The sequence below is a fragment of the Garra rufa genome, chromosome 12 (genome assembly GCF_049309525.1).
Source record: "Garra rufa chromosome 12, GarRuf1.0, whole genome shotgun sequence".
In the NCBI taxonomy this organism is placed as follows: domain Eukaryota; kingdom Metazoa; phylum Chordata; class Actinopteri; order Cypriniformes; family Cyprinidae; genus Garra; species Garra rufa.
This window is the reverse complement of record NC_133372.1, coordinates 16,488,438-16,504,547: the sequence shown is the minus strand read 5'-3', so window position 1 is coordinate 16,504,547 and position 16,110 is coordinate 16,488,438. Positions and strand designations below refer to the sequence as shown.

Here is a 16,110-nt window from a genome sequence, read left to right as displayed (position 1 = left end):
CAATAGTTTAAGAGAAAAGATCTGAGCATGCTGTGTGATGTTGCTGAAAAAGTTTTAAAGGACACATCCAGTGTTTCTAAGGAAAAAATCAGAGAATTTCTTCAAAGTAGACTTCAAAGTAGATCATTGTGAGAGTGTTTTGTCAACATGAGACAAGAGTGACAAATGTGAGACAAATATGAGAAGCAGGAGACTGAAACAAAAGTCACTATTTGATGTTAAAATAAACTAATTTCTGTCTAGGAGAAAAAAAACAAATATATTCCTTATTTCCGAAAGCTAAATGAGTAAAAACCCAAGGTGTTTATTTGATACAGCGTCTAAATAAACAGGAAATAAAACTCACTTCTAACTTCACAATCAGGAGGACGCTAAAAGGAGCATTTTCAATCAGCCTCTGAAAAGCAAATAGGCATATAAGGATCCCCTAAATCTGGCTTGTGAGATCCACCTTCCTGCAGAGTTTAGCTCCAACTTTGATCAAACTCACCCACTTGTGATTTTCTACTGATCATGAAGACATTGATTAGCATGCTGTCGTTTGTTTGATTAGGGTTAGAGCTAAACTCTGAAGGAAAGTGGCTCTCGCGAGCCAGATTTAAGGATCCCTAGCCTATATGAAATAACAGGTTCTGAAAAGGTCTCTTTTGGTTTGACCCATTCCAGTTCAATTGAGTGGCAAAAGAATAGCCAGTCAATGTTGCAATGTTATTCTCCTTTACAAAATCTGCATGAGCCCAAAGGATGAAAAGTTTCTCTGGGCCCGAACGGGCTGGCCCACAGTGGACCATCATGGGATTATTGTGAGCAGTCTGCTAGTGTGGGCTGCTGAGAGAGTCAGAGAGTCTGCAGTGAGCCCAATGCTGCGGGACCCACCTGGGCAAGTCTGCACTGGGCCTGTTTAGGTTTGATGTGGTCTGGCCCTAACCCACTGTGTCTGCAAAAAGTTTGTTTGCAGGGATGTTGAAAAAAACAGCATATGCTGGCTAGTTAGTTATGTTTTGAAGCATGGCTGCTGATTTAAGCTGGTCCTTAGCTGGTCATGAGCTGGTTTAAACTGGTCTAAACTGGTCATGTGCTGGTCATGAGCTGGTTTAAACTAAGGACCAGCTTAAACCAGCTCATGACCTGTGAAACCAAACTCTCTTCTTAGCATTGTTCGGGACATACTCTGTCAGTTTAAATCTAGATCAGGTGTGTAAAACTCAGTTCTTGAAGGAACAATGTCCTGCAAAGTTTAGCTCCAACCCTAACAAATCACACCTAAACTATAATTTTCTAAGCAGGTGTTTTGGAGCTGATTGGATCTCAAACAAAACTTTCTGCTATTTTAGATTTTATAAAAACATCACTCTATATGATTTATAAACGTTTTTCCTCATGGGAACCAATGTCATCATGAGGTCAACATTTACTGGTATTATGAGGACATTTGGTTCCCATAATGTAGGGAATACCAGGCCATACACGCTTCGTCTATAGCATCCATACTCTTATATTAAGAGTTTCTTAGTAAAACTTGCTCTTAGGAGTTTTGTAAATAGGTTTTCTTTTAAATACTCTAGCTAGGAACTCTTATGAGGGGACGTTCTAAAACGCTTAACGTGAAAAACGCTTAATGTGGCTTAACGTATCGTAACAACGACCGGGGAAAACCAACCTTCTGTAAAATTTTACTTATAATAAACACTTTCTGCTGTCAAAAGAATGAGCTCTTATTCAGCATATAAAAGGAATAACATCACGGTTAAGCGTCCCCCACAGAAATCCATAAGGAAACAGCTTAACGTGGTTTAACGTATCTTAACAAAGACTGGGGACAAACAAACTTCTGTCAAATATTACTTATAATAAATACTTGCTGCTGTCAAAAGAATGAGATCTCATTCAGCACATAATGTGAATAATATCACGTTAAGCGTGTTCTCCCTATAGAACTCCATTAAGGAAAAAGCTTAACAAGTTTTTTATAATGGACTTCTATGGGGGGCGATCACTTAAGAGCTCGTTATTTATTATAAGTAAAATTTAACAGAAGTTTGGTCTTCCCTGGTCTCTGTTGAGGTAAGTAAAACCACGTTAAGCACGTTAACGCTTAACCTGATATTATTAACTTTCTCTGTGGAATAAGGGCTCGTTCTTTTGATAGTAGTAAGTGTTTGTTCCAAGTAAGGTTTGACAGAAATTTGGGGTTTCCTGGTCGTTTTTTACGTACGTTAAGCCTAGGGTGACCATACGTCCTCTTTTACCCGGACTCCTTTTGGGCTATAAAATTATGTCCGGGGGGATTTTGTAAAATATCATAAAATGTCCGTTTTTTTTTACACCTCATTTCACTGACATAGGCATTATTCTGAAGTAACTGCAGGGATGTACTGGCTATTGGGAGCACCGGGACATTCCCAGTGGGCCGATCACCGAAGCGAGGGAGACCTCCCCCATATTAGGCGCTATTTTAAATTATAGCGCATTCAAAACCGCAAATAGCCGAAAAGTGTGAAGCGGTGGGATCAATCACCCGCACAGTGCTGACGAAGGCACGCTGCGCTTCTGCCACGATGTACAGCGATAAACAGCGCAAGTTGCTTGATCCATTCAGATAACACAGAATTGTGTTATACAGTCATGTGATATGAGAACATTAAAGGTTCTGTAAGTTCTGCTGGGCTGGCTGAAAACAGCCACGACATTGGATACTGCATGATCAAGTAAAGTGGAAAACGCCAATAAATAATTACTGTCAAAACAAAATTATTACAAATTTCATAGTTTATTATTACTATTTATTTTAAAAACCATATAACTAATGTTTTCTTGTGACCACCGTCTTACTCTAAGCAATAATTTCTTTCTTTTAAATGTTTAGTTGTAATTTGTTTTAATTGAAGTAAAATGTTAATTCAATAAGAGCCTGATTAAAGAATTAAATATGAGTCTTAAATAAATTAGGTGTTTACTACACATAATAAAGTTCTTAAAGGGACAGTTCACCCAAAAAATAAATAAAAATGTTGTCATCATTTACTCAACATCATGTAATTTCAATCCTGTATGAACTTTTTTCTTCTGTGTAACATAAAGGAAGATACTTTGAGAAATTCAAAACTTTTTTGTCTATAGAGTAGAAATCAAGGGTAACCAAATATGTTTGGTTACATTCTACAAAATATCTTTTGTGTTCCACAGAAGAAATAAGCCATACAGTTTTGGAATGACATGAGGGTGATGATTTTTATTACTGAATGTTTTTTTTATTTTTTTATTACATAATTTATTAGCAACAAATTTCCTGCATAGCTCAAAATCAATGCTTTACTGCATGCATTTCTCTGTGACAAAAATGCAATTAAGTTTGTTGCATTTGAATTCAGCAGTATTTATCATTATTTGTTTATGTCCTGTTTTATTCATTCATTCATGTACTCCAATAAAAGACCCTATAACCCTGCTGAAATAAACAGCTAAAACCAGCCTAGGTTGGTTGGCCAGTTTAGGCTGGAAGTAGCTGGTTTTAACTGGTCTTTTAGTTGGTGGTTTCCCAGCCTGACCAGCTAAGACCAGCCTGGCCAAGCTGGAAAAATCCTTCTAAAACCAGCCTGCTGACCAGCTAAAACCAGCCAACCAGCACAGGCTGGTTTTAGCTGGGGGTTTTTTTCACCAGGGAACCCAAGAAAACTTTCATGTGGAACTTGTGGGCCGGATGGGCTGAATTTGTCCAGGGCCGAATTTTAACCCCAGTCCAGCCCTGGATACCTGTCTGATGACGTGAAAGACCCAATTGTCAAAACAAACCAAACGAGGAGCTGCGCTGCAAGAGCTGTGTTTCACTAAAATGCCGAAACGCAAATGTAGTTTCACAGACGAATTGCAAAAAAATTAAAAAAAAAATTTTTGGGTCCTCTTTTTGGATTCTCAGAATATGGTCACCCTAGTTAAGCCACGTTAAGCATTTTTCACGTTAAGCGTTTTAGAACGTCCCCTTATGAGGACTCCTAGTGGTAAGACAAATTCAAATTGTTTGAAACACCAAACATTTGTTTAATGACTGTATTTGCTTGTGCTTTTTGGGAGGATTGTATTTGTTTTCATTTCATAACAAATTGATGTTTCGTACATGATTTAGCAATTAACACATTTATTATTCTTGCAAAATTCTTATTACATAAGAATATATTGCTTTCTACACTAAGACACATTTCAAAAGGAACTGCATCATTGTTTTGCTGAAATTAATGAACACATTAAATGTATGTAATTTAATAGAGGAACCCCTAGAGGTAAAGGAGGAAAACCCCTAGTTTTTCTTTCTTTCTTTCTTTCTTTCTTTCTTTCTTTCTTTCTTTCTTTCTTTCTTTCTTTCTTTCTTTCTTCCTTCTTATTATTATAAAAAGGTTTCCACATACAAATAGGCTACATACAACTTTCAGGCATCATGAAACATACTAGTGTCACTACTCTACTTCTTTAAGGTTAGTTAGATGCACCATATGAAATATTTCAAGGTCATATTCAAATAAATATTATATATGTATATGGTTTCATTATATGAATATAAAAATGCAGAAGTACTTCTGTAGTTAGAGACGTCACGTGTTTTATCGCGAGATTTTAGTCTTGTGATCTCGGGTGAAGATGGCGGCTCCGCCAGACGAGCAGAGCTTAGAGTCTCGCATCAGTAAGTCAAACACATTTAAACTACAAATTAATTACATTTTAATGTGACAATGCGAATAACAAGGAATTGCATACGCCTAAGATGACACCTTAGCACAAGCGCTTTGCTGAACGCAGATGCGGAGTGTCATGGTGTTGTTGGCAGTTGAGTTATTAGCATGCTAACGCCGATATAGTTGAGTTTCTGACACACTTTTGTTTTTAGTGTATTTTGTGTGTGTATCTTTACTGTTGTGGGAGTGTGTGTTCTGTACTGGACAGGTGAGAAGAGTTGTAAAATTGCAAGCTATCTGTCCATGAGTCAAAAGGGAGGAGTCTCTGTAAGCAGAATCACATGATAAATAAAATATTGAATGTAGTCATTCAATAACAAAATATTTGTTACGCTTCTATAATGTAAAGTCCCCATTTACACCATAGTTCCGTACTGTCATCCAACATGTCAGTCAAGAAAAGATGATTCATTCGCCTGTTTCCTTAAAGGGGCCATATCCGATCTACACTTTTGTCAGTTTTATGTCGTCTACTTGTAATGCTAAAGTCACAGTCATCACTTGGTTTGGCGACCCGTTTCTCCAGTAATATTTGTGTCTCTTAATAATATTTATGAAATATTTTTAATGTCAGTATAAAATGAAATTTGTTTTCTATATGTTTTTGAATTGTGTCATTGGATTATTGTGATTAATTTGTCCATGTATTTAATTTTATATGCATTTTTTATTGATCTCCTGTTCTTTAATCACATTCAGATCTGCCTCCATTTCAGTATACAATGGCCACTTTTCACAATGCAGTCTCAACCAATGTAGCTAGTCTGGTTTTGGTTTACTGGAGAGGGAAATTTGACTTTGAAAGTCATTTGATTTTTGGATAGGAAGATAATAATATGCTGCAATGAACCTCTAAAAAGAACAAGACTAATGTACATTTGTACATGATATAAGTGTTTTCAAACTATTTCTTGTTGATATGTATCAGATTCAGATGTCTGATTTTAATAACCGTTCATGGTTATTGTTGTTTAAAAATATTTTGAAAGGATTTCTTACTGTTCTTTTATATCTTTATCTTTATAGCTTTTTTATTCTTTACAGCTTTTGTAATCTTTATGCAAAACTGTAGATATGCTTGCTATAGTTATTGTAGGTATGTTTTTTTTGTAACTGTTTCTAACTTTTTTTCTTTTTTGTCACCTGTAGACAAAGCAACCAACCCTTTAAATCGAGAAACTGACTGGGAGAGTATTCAACTGTTCTGTGACCAACTCAGCAATGAACCTGAAGGGTGCGTCCGCATTTCAGTCATTTTTAAACTTTAAAGTTTCTCCTTCACACAGAATGCTGATGTCTCACTAGTTTGTTTTCTGTCATTTTAAACCTCAAGGAGTGGCCCAGTACCTTAGTGAGACATGGGTCTTACATACTACAAATTAACTTCTGTTCTTTTAGGGGCAATTGAGCAAGCTCTCGTTACAGTGACCACTGAGCTTCTGAAGAACTGATAAGCCATTGCCTTAGTTGTATTTAAGTTTTCCTAAGGCTTTTTGTAGGGTTTATGGAATGTGATTGTTTTGTCATTGTGGCCATATGTTCATATAACAGTCCCAAAGGGAGAAACACACAATCATAGAGTAAAGTTACCTGTCCTTATTTAGGAGAGCTTCATGTGACCAGGAAGTGTAGAGAAAGTCAAGTCTCAGTGAGGAACATAAAAATAAATTGCTTATGTCTTTTAACTTTGTTAGTGTGAATGTTCAGGGGTCTTGTTTTACAGATTTTTTTTTTTGTTGTTGTGCTAAATACATTTTGTCTTTAGTCCACAGTTGGCCACTAGGCTTCTTGCTCACAAGATTCAGTCCCCTCAGGAGTGGGAGGCCATGCAGGCACTCATGGTAAGATTAGCATTCAGGGATGTGGATGTAGTCAAAAAGTAATTAGGGGTCCCAGCACTATAATATGCTGTAACCCTACTATGCTGAGATATAAACCCATTAAATGGTCTGGTTACACCCATTTCGACTTATTGATTTAGAACTGCTGAATGCCAGACTTAATGAAACTTGAACACACAGACAACAGGATATTCTGAGAATGAACACAAACTTTGGTATAATAAAATTGTGGAGAGAAATTTTTTGTTTTCTAAGAGATATCAATTACAAATTAGTCATAATTCAAAACACAAAATTTCTTCTAGAAAAAAATAGGGCTCCCACTAACAATTATTTTGTTAGTTGAGTAATTGGTCGATTATTCAGACGAATAATTGAGTAATCGGAAAATTTTAATTAAAATAGACCTAAGCTAACAATAGACTTTAAAATGACTTAAAATGTATTTTTTATAAAAATGAGGCATTAATAACTGGTTTAAGTAAAATATCAAAAGCAAGTAACCATACGGTTGTATTAAACAAAACTGAAAATATATAATGTGTTATAAACAATAGAACATCTGTGTATTTTTATGACGTATTTTATTAATATTTCTATTCATTTTTCTTTTTTTAATTTGAGTTTTTTAGTATGGAGTAAATTAGTATTGGGCTGCCACTAACAACTAATTTTATATCGATTAATCTGTCGACTAATTTGTTGATTAATCAATTATTCTAAACGACTTTACTTAAGAACATTTTCTTTTTAATAAAATTAATTAATTGGAGATGCTTTTCATTATTAAAATTTAATGAAACTGTTCAAATGGAATCTAGAAAAGTAATGGAAAAGAATTTGGTAAAAATAAAACTGTAAAACTCAATTAATTAGACAGACTTTTTGATTAAAAAAATTAAGTTTAAAAAAATTCTAACGAAAAAAGAATTGAAAATAAAATTATTTTATAGGGCCCTATAATTATATTTTTTTGTGTGTGTGGGGTAATAAAAATAGATGTAAGTGAACAATCGCCTTTAAAATGACTTAACATACATATATAATAGCAATGAGTTAATAATAATTAGTTCAAATAAAGAATCAAAAGCAAGAAATCATATGGTTTTATTGCACAAAACTCTTGAAATACATAATGTATTATAAACAATAGAGCTAATGTACATTACAACAAAGGGCAAATTGTTTTTACACTTCACTGTGCGATCTAATTAGGGATGCTCATTTCGGTAATTTTTCCTGACCGACAACTGCTGCTCGTTATCCGAACATTAACCGTTAACTGATAAAATTAGAATAATAAATTAGTTTAAAATAAAAATAGAATGCATGAGTGTCTGTGATGATACATTAAAAATACAAGAAAATTTTTTATTTTAACGTGCAAACAGCAGCATACAGAGCAATAGAGCAACAACAAAAACTGTATTCACATATACTCAAATTATCACGCATCAGCTTCTGAGAAAAGAGAAAACCAGAATAAAATAAAAAAAAGAATAATAAATAGGCCTACACTAAATATATATAAATGAAATAACTATCTAATTAAGATGACAAAAATAAAACACACTGAATCCTTCTATGCGCTTCCGAGTCTTGTTCTTCCCGTCGGACATAAAAATATATAGCAGGCCAGCCTATACCTCAGTGTACCTAGTTTTTAACATGTCGACATGCTGTACGGATAGACTGGACCGCTGCCTGGTAACTGTTAGATCCGCGACAAAAACACCATCATGAAAATCCTTTCAATTTGCGGTTTGTGACTTTTTATCCACTGTCATATGAGTGTGGAGAAGCGCTGTTTTACAGCATTCAGCAATAGCCAATCACAGACATATATGTTAATTTAATGGTCGCATTGGCCAATCGGAGGCGGCTATGTTACAATCCACTCACCACCCAATGTGCTGGTTTCAGTTCTGCTGATTTAAACACGTTCGCGAACTCTCTCATTAAGACTAAGAAAGTGTAGGCATTATATAAATAAGAGATTAAGTGTGCAGTGTAAATGTTAATTTATTACTTTTTTTAATAACTTTATGAGATTGCGATGAAGTACTCTAAGATGAGTGACAGCTTTCCAGTGACTGTAACAGGAGAGCCTGTTGAATACATTCACTTACGGATTCACTCTCTGATAACCCAGTATCGCCACTTGCCATTGTGTTGCATATACTACATCAGTTAACTAAGTGAAGGTGAAGCGAAGCACTGCTGTGTCGACACACGCTCGTGAGTAAACGGATTACTTGCATATAGCATTATTTTTTCACCATGCAGCAAACATAAAAAATAGAAAAAAAACCCTTTTAAACAGTTTAACTGATAGTAATAATCGGTTAAAATTCTTACTGTCGGTTAACGGTTAAACGGTCAATATGAGCATCCCTAGATCTAATGTTTAATATTGACTAAACAACATTTAAGTCAAATGCCCACTTTAATCTTTAGTATTTGGCCATATCTTTGCCACAGTAATTGAATGAATATGTGGACATCAAAATGTGTAAACTCACAGTGAGGGTTAAAACTTTTATTTTGAAATCATGATGAACGCTTGGCATAATGAGAAAGATATTGATGTATTGTCCTGAGTTTGCATAGGAGTTTGAGATGCTCCTTACATGTAAATAATAACAGTTATTGTGGAACAGCGTACTGTGAACAGAGCTGCTGTGAGACGCACAACCCATATTAATAATTGACGCACATATATTAACCCTACTTCGCATTTATTTATTTATCTGAATGATAGCGTTTGTAAATTGACAGTTATGTTTAATTATGATTTTTAAATGGGTTTAATATATAATGCAGCCTTGGAAAACAGTTTAATAATGCGTTTCATGGATTCTTTTCCATGAAATGCACCACTTCCAGTACTTTGCCAGTTACTCGAACCAGGCAAAATGAAGTAGATTAGAAATGACGAATCACGACAGCCCTAATTGACATTTTATTGTAACAGCAAAATATTTTAGTGTTCCTTAATGACAAATGTCTTTAGGTACCTGTAATGATGCTGAAAAGTCAACCACCAACAGCCTGTCAATTGTTTTTACATTTTACTGCACGATCTACTCCTTGTTTAATGTTAATGTTTACTAAACAACATTTAATTCAAATGTCCACTTACTCTTTACTATTTGGCCATTTCCTTTATGACAGAAATGCTACAGCCACTGTAATTTCTTGAATATGTGGACATCAAAACGTGTAAACTCAAAATAAGGATTTTACCTTTTTTTTTCAATCATGATGAACAGTTAGCATATTGAGAAAGATAATGATGTATTCTCCTGTGTTGGCGTAGGGTTACAAATAATATACCTTACAAATCATGAATGGCGAACATTATGCTTTTTGATTATTAAATGGGTTTAATATATTATGCAGCTGTAAAAAAAACAGTCTAATAATGCATTTCATGGATTCTTGTCTGTGGAATTCCGGTATTTTGCCCGTTACTCGACACGGGCAAATTGCAGTTGATGATTTTTTTTTAAATTGAGTAATCAAACTGATTTGAGGAATTGTGACAGTCCTAGAATAAATGGTATTGTGAATAAATTTTCTGTATGAATCATATAGCTGATATTGAGAAATGGTCTACCTACATTATACTTTCTGTATAATGTAGTGCCATGTAAACTGTGTGTAAGCTGTGTGTTTGTGTCCTAAGGTTCTAGAAACCTGTGTGAAGAACTGTGGGAAAAGGTTCCATAATGAAGTGGGGAAGTTCCGTTTCTTGAATGAGCTTATCAAAGTGGTTTCGCCTAAGGTATGGTTTTTTCTGTGTAAATTATTCATAGTTGTTCCACAAAAGGAATAAATTATAAATGTAAGAATTTTTATATTTAAAGTCCTAAATGTAAGACCATATGGATTAATGCAATTATATCTTCAGAAGGCTATGATTTATTTAAAGGGATAATTCACCCAAAAATGAAAATTCTGTCATTAATTACTCACCCTCATGTTGTTCCAAACCCATAAGACCTTTGTTTATCTTCAGAACACTAATTAAGATAGACAGCAAGGGTACTACCACAGTCAAGGTACAGAAATACAGTAAGGAAAAACAGCCTATTCTTCTTCTCCGCATCACCCTAGGGTGCCATTGTGGAGCGTATCATGGCACACTAGGGTAATGTGGAGAAGAATTGTTGAATAAAGTTATTATATTTGTTTTCTTTGCGCACAAAGTATTCTCGTGGCTTCGTAAAAAAAATTCCGGTTGAACCACTTATGTAACATGGACTGTTTTACTGATGTTCTTACTGCATTTCTGTGCCTTGACCAACTTCACTTGCTGTCTATGAACGGTCAGAGAGCTCTTGGATTTCATGAAAAATATCTTTAGTTTGTGTTCCGAAGATGAATGAAGGTCTTGCGGGTTTGGAACTACATGAGAAATTAATGACAATTTTGGGGTGAATTATCCTTTCAAAAAAACATCACCATTGCACATTCAAATTAAAAGTGGCAGTGTTGCGGTTTCAGAGCAGTTTACAGTCAATGAATAGCACACATTTTTGCCTGAGCGTTTACATATTGATCTGCTGTTGATGAATTATGATTTTTGGTTTTGACTTTATGGTGGTTATATTGTTATATGGTGTAGATTGTTGTTAGAGTGCATATTTTATCTCTATCTATTTTTGTTTGTAATTAAAAGTCCTACATTATGTATAAAATCCTTTTTTTGTTATTATTGGTATTTTGGTTGCACAATAAACTGTATTTGGCATTTAATTCAACAAACTCTTTGGGCTGCCCTACCACAGAAAAGAGACTACAGGGATAGTTTACCAAAAAATTAAAATTCAGTCCGCATTTACTCACCATCAAGTGCTTCCACACCTGTAAGAGTTTCTTTCTTCTGATGAAAACAAAAGAAGATATTTTGAAAAATGTGGGTAATTCATCAAAAACAGTTTCAGGTCCCGGTTGACTTCCATTATACCAATTTTCATACACACTGAATAAAGTATTTTATACTTGCAGTTACCCTGTTTTGCTGATAAGCAGTATGAAGTCCTCATTAATCTGTGCCCCAGTCTGGTTAATTAACAGTAAAACATTTTGAGATTGTATTGGTTTGTTCTGAATGGACGAACATTATTAAATTAATTTGTCCTGCCTTTAAAAAGCATCTTAAATTTTATTTAAGAAAACCTGCAGATACCTTGGAAAAAATTGGTTACTAATATTTTCTGTCGAGTTATACACAATTTGTAAAACTTGTACGCACAAGGATATGCAGCACTGACAGAGATAACAACTTCTGTGTTTACGAAGTGTGCATGAACTGAGCAGTGGCCTGTATGACAAAGTTAAATCCAGCCAATCCAAATTCAAATGTTTGCGTTTACTGCACATCCTTATTTGTGCAAGCCTGAATGTATTGCACGAGGAACCCAAAGAACAGGAAAAACAGAAAGCAAAAGGAAAGAGTTGCTTTTTCAACACAATGTTTTCCTGTTTATTACTATGAAGATTACACTATCAAAGCACTATATAAATAAAGGTGTAAATAAAGGTGTCTTGACTTGAGTGAAGCACTAAAGCAAGACGAAGGAAGAGGTGTCAGAAAAGGAATTATCTGGTGATGTAGTTGCAGACACTCTGCTGTTACCTTAATACTGAGGAGAATGTCTGTTGCTCCTTAGAATGGGACTGCTAGTAGTCAGTATCTTTGATTTTTATGTATTTCCTTTAATGTATATTCAGTAACTGTACCAGTACCCTATTTCTGTTACAGTATCTTGGTTCTCGAGCCCCAGAACCTGTGAAGAAAAAAGTTTTAGAAATGATGTACAGCTGGACTGTGAGTTTACCAGAAGAGACAAAGATTTCTGATGCTTATCAGATGCTTAAAAAACAAGGTAACCTGACATGCAGGGTCCTGATTTCTCATAACTAACATGTATTTAGCTACATCTCACAGTAAATTCATGTGTGGTCTATAGCTAGACTGACATTTGTACTTTTGTAAATGCTGTTAAAAGTTATGGTAAACACACATGATATGCTTATGTAAAATGATAAAGCTCTCTTGTGGGACTTGCTGTTTGCCCTGTGTTGGTTTTGTGATTGCTCCATTATGTTTATGGTCTGCATCTCGTTTTAGGTATTATTAAACAGGACCCAGACCTTCCTGATGACAAGCCCTGCCCTCCTCCAGCGCCAAGGCCCAAAAACGCCATTTTTGAGGATGAGGAGAAATCAAAGGTAGTTGATATGCTGATTAGATAATGATTTATGTTTTATTTCCCTAGTCTGTTTCTTAACTTTGTGTACTGTGATTGAAACCTAAGAAGGATTCGGTATTCAGGTTGATCCATTTGACTTGTGTGACAGACACAAAACTATTACTAGATGTTTGTAAACCATGAGCCTATGAAGCATTATAAGATGAGTCCAGAAATAAAAGAGAAATAATTAGCACTTAAATTACATGTCTGTGCACTCTCTTATTTTTTTTCTCTCTCTCTGATTCAATAGATGTTGTCTCGTCTTCTGAATAGCTCTCACCCTGAGGACCTGCGGGCGGCAAACAAACTCATTAAAGAAATGGTTCAGGAGGTGTGTAGATGTGTATTTGTGTGTGTCTGTCTTAGATATTAGATTGACTAGTGTGTTTTAGAGTCTATTTCTCAGCACAGCAATGTGAAAAAAACTATATGAAAGGACAAAGAATGATCTATTTACACCAAAACAAAAAGTATCTGTCTGAACAAAAAACAAATTTACATGGGAACAATAGATCCCACAGCACACAGTTCACCTTTCAGCTGCTTTTTCATCCAGCTGTCAGAAATACAGAAGCAGGAAATACAAGTTCAACATTCCTTTTTTAACTGATTTAACGTCTTTTCAGGGTTTTTGGGGGGGTATGGTGAAATTCAGAGCAGCTAAAGTGTATGCATTAAAGCATTAGTTTACTTTCAGAACAACAATTTACAGATAATTTACTCACCCCCTTGTCATCCAAGATGTTAATGTCTTTCTTTCTTCATGGTGCCCATGAGTTTGAACTTCCAAAATTTAAATGCAGCTTCAAAGGGCTCTAAATGATCTCAGCCGAGGAAGAAGTTTCTTATATAGCAAAACTATCAGTTATTTTCTAAATTACAATTTATATACTTTTTAACCTCAAATGTTTGTCCTGTCTAGGTCTGCGATTTGCATGCGTACTCTGTGTAATCTGGGTCAAGACTGCGTCCTACATCGCTGCAGAAAAACCGACTCAGTGTTTGCAAAGTCAAAGTGCAAAGAATATCAAACACCCTTAAAAAAAGGTAAAACTGCAATGTAGGATGATTGATTGTGAAGTTGGAGGAGAAAAAAAGATGGGAGTTTTTCGACATACCCTAACTGTATTGACCCAGATTACACAGAGTCCGCATGCGCATCGCAGACCTAGATAAGACGAGCATTTAAGGTTAAAAAATATAAATTGTAATTGTTTTTTTAGAAAGTAACCTATAATTTCACTAGATAAGACCCTTCCTCCTTGGTTGGGATCATTTAGAGTCCTTTGAAGCTGCATTTAACTGCATTTTGAAAGTTCAAACTCGTGGGCACCATAGAAGTCCACTATATGGAGAAAATTCCTGAAATGTTTTCCTCAAAAAACATAATTTCTTTACGACTGACGAAAGAAAGACATGAACATCTTTGATGACAAGGGGGTGAGTAACTTATCTGTAAATTGTTCTGGAAGAGAACTAATCCTTTAAGTGAGAGTAAGTCCATGAACTGTGGTGCTTTTTCTGTGTGAGCTCTGAGGATATGCTGTAGAGGTCGACCGATATTGGTTTTTACTAGGGATGCACCGATCCGGATCGGCCGATCCGCTTGCGCGTTTTGTCAATAAAGCCGGTTCTGTAATCAGCGGTAAATGCCGTCAGGTGCGTGATTTCACATTGAGCCATATATACTACACACAGCCGTTGTTCACAGACAAGATGCGCAAATCCATGTTCATTATCAGTGTGAATGTGCGCAGCTCGTCGGTAAACAACGGCTGTGTGTAGTATATATGGCTCAACGTGAAATCACGCACCTGATGGCATTTACCGCTGATTACAGAACCGACTTTACTGACAAAACGCGCAAGCAAGATCGGCCGATCCGGATCGGTGCATCCCTAGTTTTTACCGATAGCTAGGTTGGACCACACTTGCCGATACCGATTAATTAACCGATAGTTTTTGAAAATGGACACTGATAGGCAACTATTTTTTTTTTTAAGTACTAAACCATACTTTGTAAATGAATACAAATATTAATATAATTATATATTGATCATTAAAGTTATTTCATAGTTCATTAATGTTAACAAAATAAACTTCAAAATTTAACAATATATCAGTAAATGTTGAAATTAATACTCTAACAAGGAACAACTCTTTTATTCTCCAGCTTTCATCAATCTTAGTTGATGTTACAAATGGGCTCATTGTAAAGGAGTGGGAATCTTTACATTTTAACAATATGTAAAATTGCAGTTTTCAGTACTGCCATCTTAAGATTCAATATAATTAGATTTTATATCAAATTTATTTCGTGCAGAATTTACTTATTTTTTTTTATATAAGCAGGCTACTTTTTAAAACAATAGACAGTGACATAGACAGTGGCTGCTTTAACAGGCTTCAATGAATGTACAGATCTATTTAGATATATCAGATGTTTTTTCCTGCTCTGAAAACATAACTGACTGTGTGTACTGTACATCAGTTTCGTATAAAAGTATTCGAAAATGCAAGTGCATTTAACCACATTTGCAACTGAGCTTTTTAGTACGAACAAACACAAAGAGCAAGTGAAAGTCTTCCAGTGCGCGAGTTTTGTGCATCTAATAGTACTCCCTTACAAACGACAGAAATGAAGCCATATCTAAAGTGAAACACTGGAAGCACACACGTGTCTCATAGTGCAAATTCTGTGCGATGAAGCCCACCGCGTCTCTAGCGCGCACACGTGCCATATGCGGGGAAAAACACAAGCTCATTGAAGAGAGGATTGCGATGCGTCGGAGAATCCATTTTTCACCCACCCTTAATGAAACCGGACAAAAGTGCAGCGCTGCGTTGCGTGGACAACTCGCAGGCATCACACACACACACAGGACTCATCGTGTGTAGTTCAAGGGGAAGTCTAACACAGTTTATTTAATCCCCCAAACGGGCAAATGTTTACTTCAAGAATGATAAAAAAAGCGGCAAAGATTAGTTTAAAAACAACAGATCAAACGAAAAGAGAAAGAGCGATATATATTGTTGTAGCCATTTAAGATTTTTTTCTGTTTTACATTGTTTAAATATTATTTGTTTGTGTTTTGTTTCAGTTCAATCTGTTTATGACGAAAGAAGTTTGTGTAATTTGTAAATGTCATATAAAGGACGTGGTATGAATTGGACGGCAAGACGCCGGGAGAGTTTGAGAGGGTCATACACAATTTTTTGACAATTTCGTACGTTTTTATTTGTGGAAAAATCCCTTCTTAAACGAATTTTGTTTTGTAT

The 16,110-nt window shown here is 35.3% G+C and overlaps 1 protein-coding gene across 1 annotated transcript in view; it reads left to right on the top strand.

Annotated features, from left to right (window-relative positions):
* The first annotated feature begins 4,622 nt into the window (after window positions 1-4,622).
* The window catches only part of gga1 (golgi-associated, gamma adaptin ear containing, ARF binding protein 1), a 28,991-nt gene continuing 17,503 nt past the window's right edge, over window positions 4,623-16,110 (top strand). Inside the window, exons 1-7 of the mRNA XM_073851374.1 lie at window positions 4,623-4,675; window positions 5,877-5,961; window positions 6,493-6,568; window positions 10,257-10,355; window positions 12,339-12,462; window positions 12,708-12,808; window positions 13,082-13,162. Coding sequence (XP_073707475.1) covers window positions 4,633-4,675; window positions 5,877-5,961; window positions 6,493-6,568; window positions 10,257-10,355; window positions 12,339-12,462; window positions 12,708-12,808; window positions 13,082-13,162 — 609 coding nt within the window. The 5' untranslated portion in view covers window positions 4,623-4,632. The remainder of the gene's footprint in view (window positions 4,676-5,876; window positions 5,962-6,492; window positions 6,569-10,256; window positions 10,356-12,338; window positions 12,463-12,707; window positions 12,809-13,081; window positions 13,163-16,110) is intronic.